General features: G+C 31.6%; 2 protein-coding genes across 2 annotated transcripts in view; one reads left to right on the forward strand and one right to left on the reverse strand.

Annotated features, from left to right (window-relative positions):
- Positions 1–1,969: 1,969 nt before the first annotated feature.
- LOC120263944 (cyclin-L1-1-like) lies at positions 1,970–5,946 on the forward strand. Its single transcript, XM_039271926.1, is given in 11 exon segments — positions 1,970–2,341; positions 2,462–2,543; positions 2,641–2,781; positions 3,053–3,222; positions 4,167–4,180; positions 4,183–4,220; positions 4,223–4,301; positions 4,304–4,437; positions 4,546–4,954; positions 5,547–5,582; positions 5,692–5,946. Coding segments are annotated over 11 exon segments (1,323 nt in total). The 5' UTR covers positions 1,970–2,189; the 3' UTR covers positions 5,760–5,946.
- A 697-nt stretch (positions 5,947–6,643) lies between these two features.
- Positions 6,644–9,315, reverse strand: part of LOC120263245 (superoxide dismutase [Cu-Zn] 1-like) — a 4,052-nt gene continuing 1,380 nt past the window's right edge. Inside the window, exons 2-8 of the mRNA XM_039271113.1 lie at positions 8,521–8,589; positions 8,066–8,114; positions 7,896–7,991; positions 7,805–7,832; positions 7,599–7,678; positions 6,819–6,872; positions 6,644–6,666 (exon numbers count right to left, since the gene is read on the reverse strand). Of these exons, the coding sequence (XP_039127047.1) occupies positions 6,644–6,666; positions 6,819–6,872; positions 7,599–7,678; positions 7,805–7,832; positions 7,896–7,991; positions 8,066–8,114; positions 8,521–8,589 (399 nt within the window). The remainder of the gene's footprint in view (positions 6,667–6,818; positions 6,873–7,598; positions 7,679–7,804; positions 7,833–7,895; positions 7,992–8,065; positions 8,115–8,520; positions 8,590–9,315) is intronic.

Raw genomic sequence — 9,315 nt, forward strand, 5'->3', positions numbered from 1 at the left:
TTGTTTTTGATTCTAATTAAATTAAACTCATAAAATTATTGTTATTTTATCGGATTAAGTTAGTCGTGCTTACACTTGAACGTAAAAGGCGCAATCTCACTTTTTGCACTTGCACTAGTACTAATAACCAACGTCGTCTTATGTCCTTATTGTTGTCAATGCCATGCCAGAGGTATTTTCAGTATTCTCTTAAAACATTGACAGTAGATTGAAAAAAAAAATTAAAAATATACAAGTAGGTTTTAGTAATTTTATTTTTATTCAAGTAATATATAATATAAAATTTGGTAAAATTTTAAAATATGTTTGAATAATTTTATAGTTTATATTCTTTTGGGTATCATTTTCAAAGGACAAAAAGTATTTATGTTGAGACAACTTGTGGGGCAGGCATGTTTCTACACATTTGAGTTATATATTATCAAACATTCCAAATAAAAAATTTATATTGATTTTGAACTTGGTCAAAACAACTATCAACGGCAATTTCTTGATTTAAGATAAATATTTTGGTGTTTTTAATTTATTATGAATTTTCCATTATAATAAATGGAATGATATTTAAGAAATATAAAAGAAGAATTATGGGAAGATACCGAGAAATCTAAACTATGATACATTTGATTAGTATTAATTATTGTTGTTATTATTGGTAAAGAAGATTAATTAATTAATTAATTATTCTCGGAGTTGTAAATCAAATGCTCTAGTCTGTGCACATACTCCGAATTTTGGAAGCTCTTGTTCCCATGATTCTTTGGTTAAATGACCATCTTACCCCTCTTTTCATTTGGAGTACTAATATTAATTGCTAATTACTCATATTATTAAATATTTTGGTTTATAAAAAATATTCATGAGTTTAGTTTATTCGGTTGGTATAGTTATTTTATTTTGGATGGTAAATTTTTAGATTTTTTTTAATAATTAACCAAAGCTTACCTACCTATTAAAAAAAAATATAAACCGTAATATTTCCTCCGGTCTTTTTTTTACTTGTATATTTTAACAAATTCATATAGATTAAGAAAGTTAGTTAAAATTAGTTGGTAATTTAAAATTTATAAAAAATTATATTAACTTTCCAAGATTACTCTAATTTAAAATATGATTTAATAAAATATGTAGTTGAATATAATTTTTTAAAAGTTGTAAAAGTAAATTAAATATAAAGATAAATTTTAAAAAAATAATATTTAATGTTTCATAAATTTTCTAGATGGACAAATAAGAAAGATAAAAAGCTTCTCAAATTAGACCGAAGAAAGTATAAAAAAATAAAATATAAACAATCATGTGTAGTGGATTATTAGTAGAATGGTGAATATGTAAACCTAAGGTCGAATCCTTGGGGTTGGCTGTACTATTGCAACACAGTGAGATACTGTAGAATCACGGTATATTATTGAGATAATTATTGGGATAATGTCATTTTCATTCTTTTTAGAGTTGCATGATATATAATTTATTAGCTCATTTCTAAAAATCTCGTGGGTGTGCACATAGTATGACTTTAATCGCACGTGGTATGAGATGTCTGACAAGTTAATATATTTGTAGAGGATCGATAAGCCATAGTAATTAGTGCACCATTGTACTCACCTGTCATTAACAACTCTTTTGTAAAAGCCGCGCTTATTGTCTTTATAAAAAAAAATAAAAGAATAATAAAAAAAAAAAAGATGACCATGATATACTATATATATATATTTGTAAAAATTTTTGGAGGGGTTTAAACAAGTAAGCTACCATCTTCATCCGAGGTGAAGTGTAATATGTGAAAATAAGAATAAAAATAAAAATGTTATATAATTTTATTATTTTACAGGGTCGAATCCACAAAAAGGTTGGCCCAAATCGATTGTATTTGGGCCATATCAATCGGCTCGTAATACTTTGGGCCCAATAACTTGATAATTCCTAATTTTATTATATACATCTCTCAAAATCACTTCCGTCCTTCAACTTCGTTCCTAATTCGAGAAAATCTCCAAAACCCTAACCCTAATTCGTTCCATTTTTCCCTCAAACCCTAGAAATCATCCTCTAATGGCTTCTCAGCATCCAAAATCTTTGGTTTAGTGGGTTGGGTTTCTTGTGAATTTGGTGTTTTTTTTTTTTGTTTTTTTTTTTTTTTATTTTTTTATTTTCGGAAGAGATTGTCTCGATTTTTGCCTTGGCCGATTGGGATGATCTACACTGCGATCGATACGTTTTACCTCACGGATGAGCAGTTGAAGAACTCGCCGTCGCGGAAGGATGGCATTGATGAGGCCACGGAGACCACGCTGAGGATCTATGGGTGTGATCTCATCCAGGAGAGCGGAATTCTTCTCAGATTGTATCTTTTTTTTTTTAATTATTCTTTGTGTTTCTTGGATTCTTTGGTTGATTGAGAATGGATATTGTCTTCAAATTTTATCTTTTTCCTCCTTTGATTGGTTTTCTTGACAATGATAAGGCCTCAAGCTGTGATGGCAACTGGGCAGGTACTCTTTCATCGATTTTATTGCAAGAAATCGTTTGCCCGTTTCAGTGTTAAGGTAAAAAATGTCATCTTTTTCTTTTTTTCTTTTTTCTTGGTATTTATGTTCATAGGATTTGGGATTTGAATTGATTGGTAGATAAGCTTTGTTGCAGAGGGTTGCCGCAAGCTGTGTGTGGTTGGCTTCGAAGTTGGAAGAGAGTCCTAGGAAGGCAAAGCAAGTTATCATCGTGTTCCATAGGATGGAGATCCGCAGGGAGAATTTGCCACTTGAATATTTAGATGTCTTCTCTAAGGTTGATATGTTCTCCCGGTTGATTTTATACACTTGTTGAGTTTTATGTTCTTTCCCAAGTAGTATGATTTGCTTTTTTTAGCATTGATTAGACTGCAAAAGATTTTTTTGACTTGTTTTACTTTTTACCACTGTTCGCATGTTTTCTGTTCAAAAATTTTTGCAGTATGAATTCTGTAGTTGGGATAATTGCTTGTTTCGATTGTGTCTGTTCTTTTTTTTTTCTTTCTTATTAAGCTGTCATCCTTCTTTGATTTTTTTCTTGATAACAGAAGTACTCTGAGTTGAAGAATGATCTGATCAGAACAGAGCGACATTTGCTTAAGGAGATGGGTTTCATCTGCCATGTTGAACATCCTCATAAGTTCATATCCAACTACCTTGCAACACTTGGAACCCCGACAGAGTTGAGACAGGAAGCTTGGAACTTAGCCAATGACAGGTAATGTATCATTCAGTGTGTTATATCATAGCTTCTAATTAACATTTGATACTGTTCCATTGTTTTGCTAGTTGATTATTGATATCACTCTTCAATATTTCAACAGCTAAATTTTTTAAGTGTTCTTATTGTGGGTAGCAGGCTTGCAGTTGCCCATTGTTTATTTTAATTTTATTCTATGCCTTATGGCCAACTTTGGAAATAGTTGCTGGACCTTGATGAGTGATATGGTGCAGATTGAGGTGTTGGATGACTTTTCTTTTATCTTTTTCTTGAGGTGGTTGCGATGTTCAGATATTGTTATTTAGTTCTTCTAGTTCTGATATTGGTATCATGACAATATTCTGCTTTCAATCTATGTATGCTTATGCTACTTAATAATCATTTCAAATAATCTTTTATATGCTTGAATGAAAAGTAAACATCATAATCTACTTGTAACCATTGATCATTTTTTAATTTTGGTTCGAAAATTCTTTTTCTTTACATTTGCTTTTCTTTGTCTACCATTTGTAGTGGCCTTATGATATATCAAGAAAGGCAGTGAATATCTTCCTCCTTTTGTAAGTTATCCCACTTTTTTATATCAACCCTGATGCTAATCTCATGCACAGTAGGTAAATAGAAAGGGAGCAAAATGAGTGATCTGGCTTTTTTTTCCTCTTTTTTTTTTAATCTTTTTGTAACTGTTGGATCATCTCTCTTGCAGTCAACCTTTGTTCGGTGGTTTTTGAGTCCCTAAGTAAAATTATTTCTGCAGCTAACCATGCTTTCGGTTATCCTGGTGATGTTTACTGTTTATGTGAAAAATCTTCAGTTTATGTTCTCATAATAATGGAAAGTTCGTGTCTCATTTATATCTTTTCTTGCTGGCAAAGGCACCTTTTCGTTGTTGGAAATTATTTGTTCATTTTATCTCTTGATGCTTGTTTCATATTATGTAGTTTGCGGACCACTCTCGTGTTCGATTCAAGAGTGAAGTGGTAGCATGTGGGCGTGAGTATATGCAGCAGCTCGTCGGTTCCAGGTACCACTCCCTGAAAATCCACCATGGTGGTTAGTCTTTGATGCAGATCTCTCGGCATGCAAGAGGTTTGCAGAGTCCTCACAGATCTCTACAGTCTTCCGAAAGCACAATATATTGCAGTATACAAAGACAATGATTCCTTCACATCAACTAATAAAAATCAAGATCCCCAAGCTCAAGCATCTAAGGTAGCTTATATATTGCATTCAGGTCCTTTTATTGTTATAACAAAATGGAACATTATTGTAGATGTAATTGCGATATATGCCTAAAATATGTTGATCCTGATTATTTAGGAAACTCTGTCTAACGGTGGTGGAAATGATAATGGCACTCCGAACTTGGTAGCTGATAATCAAGATGACAGCTCATCTAAAGATGTGTTATTGAAAGCAGCCCTAGACAAGTTGGAGTCGAAGAAAATTGATGATGATACTACCAAAAGTGTGGCTGCTGAAGACGATACTAAAGAGGAGCCAGTTGCAAAACCCAAGGGTGATCAGAAATCTGATGCTAACATGGAAAAAAACCGGGATAGAGAAAGGGAAAGATCTAAAGCTAGAGATCGTGATGGCAGGGGTAGAGACTCGGATCGTGACAGCAGAGGTAGAGATTCTGACAGGGACCGGGAACGAGAGAAGGATCCTGAGCGGGATAGAGAAAAGGCCAAAGAGAGGAGTCACCGTGCAAAGGACAAGAGTACAGGTATAAACTAGGAATCTATCTATGTTAGACCTTTGATTGTTATGATGGAAAGAAGAAAACCTATAATTAGGTTTTCGGGATGTTTTCGTAATGAAAACTTTATTACTTTAATATAAAATTCTATATTTTCCCTTTGAAAGAAAGATGATTATCCTCCCCATCTATATATTGATGTAGTTTGCCAATTTAAGAAAACTTATCTTTATATTCATTTCTTTTGTCAATCTAGAAAAAGAATCGTTTAAACAATATTTATTTCTTTTCCAATCGAAGAAAAACTTGTCCATGTAGTGATTTTTTCTTCACCAATTTAAGAAGACCATGCTATATATATATATATATATTATGCCAATCCTAGAAAAACTTGTCATCTAGCAATTTGTTTGGTTTGACATTCTAAGAGAAACCTGTTGTTTATGTGCTTTTTCATTTTGCCAATTTAAGAAATTCTTGTCATCTATCTATTTATTACTTATGCCAATCTAAGAAAAACTTGTTTATTTATTTATTTCTTTTGCAAATATATAAGAAAAGAAACTTGTTTTCTTAGCATGGTGTCGTCTTTGATGTCATATGCCTCTTAATTATGCAGGGCATCCGGAGAAATCCCGGCATCATTCATTGCGAGGTATGTGCAACATCTCTTAACAATAATGAAAGTCAGTCAAGTCATTCTTCAAGATAGCTCAGTTAAGTGATATTGCTCTATTCTGAAAATTTTTTTCCTTGTTTTGCAGAACGCAGTGAATACCACAGCTCACACTCATACCGTGACAAGGATCGACACAGACACCACTATACATGAAATAAAAGGCAGTTTTGTCCTTTGTAACGTGTAAACAAGTAATATTTGCATCATCGATGATCGTGGTGAGATGATGAAAAATACCGACCTTTTGTTTATGTGATTATTGTTGAATACTCAAATCAACTGTATCACATTTAGCTTTTGATGATAGTTTTATTGTTGAATACCCAAATTATCTGTATCATGCCTATCTTTTGATGATAGTTTTTTTTTTAATACCGAAATTAACTGTATCTCTTTTGTGATAATGTTCAACTAAGGAAAGCTTGCATAGCATTTTGTTTCGTTTTTTTAGCAGGATGGTGAATTATACTTGGAATATGTTTGGATAACTTTTAAGCAGGATGAAGAATTACTCGGAATATGTTTGAATGATCTTTCTTTTATTTGTTGTAGGATGAATTTTTTTTTATGTTGATGATTGAGCTTGGAATGTCTTTGGATGATACTTTTGTTGCAAGATGAAGTGAAATGTTGATTTGGTTTGCTTTTTAGTTTGTTGGGTTGTTTGTGATTAATGGTTTTTTGTTTATATAATAGTTTTTTATTTTAAAGAACTTATAATAAAAAGCTATTATTTATGGTTTTCAGCTGAGTTATGTTGTAATTTTCCTTTCCATAGAGAATAAAATTTAAATTTGATTTATTAATTTCTATTGGAAAGAAGTATAAATAGATTAAATATTAACTAATTTACTTTATTTTCATGGAAATGACACTTCAATAATCCTAAGCAAATCATGCAATAATAACTCATACTTAAAGCACAAATTAAGCATTCCTTTTTTTTATTATCTACAAAGGAAACATACAAGAAAAGCACATTGTTCCAAAGTACTGATGGAACAAAAGCTGTTAACATAGATTCATTAGTGAGTGATTCATTCTTGAAGCCCAATGATACCTGAAAATTTGACAAATATTTCATCGAAAAGGCGAAAATAATCAATCCATTGATCAAGAAAAACATGTGGAAATTCATTAGCATAGAAATGATATATTTGAAATTAAATGAATTAATGAATAAATGTGTTTACAGGGAAGCAAGGAACAAACCACATGCAACTCTTGCTCCTGCATTTCCGGTGGTCTTGCTAAGCTCATGTCCACCTGTGAAAAGCCGGAAAAAAAAAAACATGAAATGCATCCTGGTTTAGTCTGTAGAAATCTGAATGAGTAAACCATCAAGAGGATATATAGAATGATAAATCATGCAAACTAGAATTTATCAAGAATTCTAGCAGGTTTAAGAGACGTGCAATTCCTTTATCTTTAGGTCATTCCTGAGTCGAGAACTGGGTTTCTTAATCAACCTTTTACTTCATATGATTTGGCGGAGTAAACAGTTTGCGAAACATAAACTCTTTTTTTTTTTTTACAAAATGGACGAGTTACATCAGAGACGTGCATAAACGTGGAGTTACTGCTTTAACATATATGTGCTATCATCTTGTGTGCGCTGAGATTCGAACCGGTTTTCTCAACAGGACATGAACGCTCTACACAAGAAACATGATATCACTAACCCATATGTACTCTCATCTTGTGTGAGCTGAGATTCAAACCAGTCTTCTAAACAAGACATGGACACTTTGCACAAGAAATTTGATGTCGATAGAAAGTGATTGTTGGACACAAAACATGACTACAGTACATTTAATGCTACAAAGATGAAATTTTCTATCACAATCAATAAAGGAAAGGAGAGCTCTTGTGGTATATTAACAACAGAGAATAATAAAAAGAACATAGTAATTTACCAATCACACATAAATCACTTGATATCACAGAGATAAGACTCAAAAACATAGATGTAAAAACTAAGTTACTGCTTACCATTTCCTAGATCATCTGGATCAGCATGAACAACAACTGCCCTTCCAATTATCGAATTCGGCACCGAAACAGGAATTTGAGGAAGTAAACATAAACCAAGGACATATATATATATATATATATGTATGTATGTATGTATGTATAATTCAAGAATTGGGAAACAAACAGAAGAAGAGGAACATTAAGAACAACAACAAAGCACCTGGCTGTCAAAAATTGTAAAACTAGCAGTCACTGACACAAAAATATTATGCAAACAAAGATTAAAATGATTCATATATTGAAGGAAACAAATACCATCATCACCAGCAATCACATTTCCAAGATCACCGGGATGCCGAATCTCATCTTCAGGTGCCACATGATCCTTCCCAGAAGGATTAAAATGTGGTCCTAAATCATAAACAGAAATAAACTAACACAAATTATTCAAACAACAAAGATTAAAAAACAATAGAGCACAGTACCAGTGGACATGCAGCCATTGGTGGTAGCATGAACATGGAAACCATGAAGTAATAATTTCAGATCAAATTGTGAATCAAAATTGTTAGGAATTAAGATTACAAGTAGCAATTAGGATTGTGTCTGATGGAATTGAGTACCAAAATTGTTAGGAATTAGAACATAAATTGATATTACATGTAGTAATTATGTTTAAATTGAGAAACACTTCCATTAATAGTGATTGCTTTGTTCCTTCACATGCTTGTAGTGACTTAAGATGGAAATGAGAACCAAAATTGTAAGGAATCAGAACAAAATCAATATTAGATGTAGACTATGTAGTAATTAGGCTTAAGTTCAGAAACACTTCTATTTATAGTGGTTAGTTTGTTTTTTCACATGCATAATGATTTCAGATGGAATTGAGAACCAAAATTGTTAAGAATCAAAACCAAAATCAATATTACATGTAGTAATTAGGCTCAAGTTCAGAAACACTTTCATCTATAGTTTTTTGCTTTGTTCCTTCACATGCTTGTAGTGACTTAAGATGGATATGAGAACCAAAATTGTTAGGAATTGGAACAAAAATCAATATTACATAAAGTGATTAGGTTTAAAGTTGAGAAACACTTCCATTTATAGTGCTTAATTTGTTCTTTCATAAGCATAGTGATTTCATATGGATATGAGAACCAAAATTGTAAGGAATTAAAACAAAAATTAAGTTTGCATGTAGAAATTGGGTTTAGATGGATTTGAGAACAAAGCTGGTTAGAAATTAGAACACAAATTGCCAGGAATTAGAACAAAGGTTAAAGATCACAACATACATGCAGTGATTATTCAAATGGAATTGAGAATAATATTGACAATATTATTAAGTTCACATATTTTACTCAATTTAAATTTAATTTGTTTAATTTTGACAATATAAGATGTGAGAGGATTTTAAAATTGAAAAGATATTAATGTAATAAGCACCACTTGTAAGACAACTAATGAGAGCTTATCATTTGTAATTTCATTAATTAATGAATGATTATTTTATTCTATTTGAAAAGATGTCTAATTAATGAAATAGTGTCTCATTAGTAAAGTGGTGTGTCTATGAAATAATGTGTCATTTTATTGAAGTGGTATAATGAAATGATGTGTCTTTTTAAATGACACTCATTATTGAAGTGGTGTGTCTCTTTACTAAACACCACTTCATTCCTATAAAAATAATCTCCTATCATCATTCAAGTCAATTGAATGAAAACAAACT

This window comes from Dioscorea cayenensis, chromosome 6, assembly GCF_009730915.1.
Source record: "Dioscorea cayenensis subsp. rotundata cultivar TDr96_F1 chromosome 6, TDr96_F1_v2_PseudoChromosome.rev07_lg8_w22 25.fasta, whole genome shotgun sequence".
In the NCBI taxonomy this organism is placed as follows: Eukaryota; Viridiplantae; Streptophyta; class Magnoliopsida; order Dioscoreales; family Dioscoreaceae; genus Dioscorea; species Dioscorea cayenensis.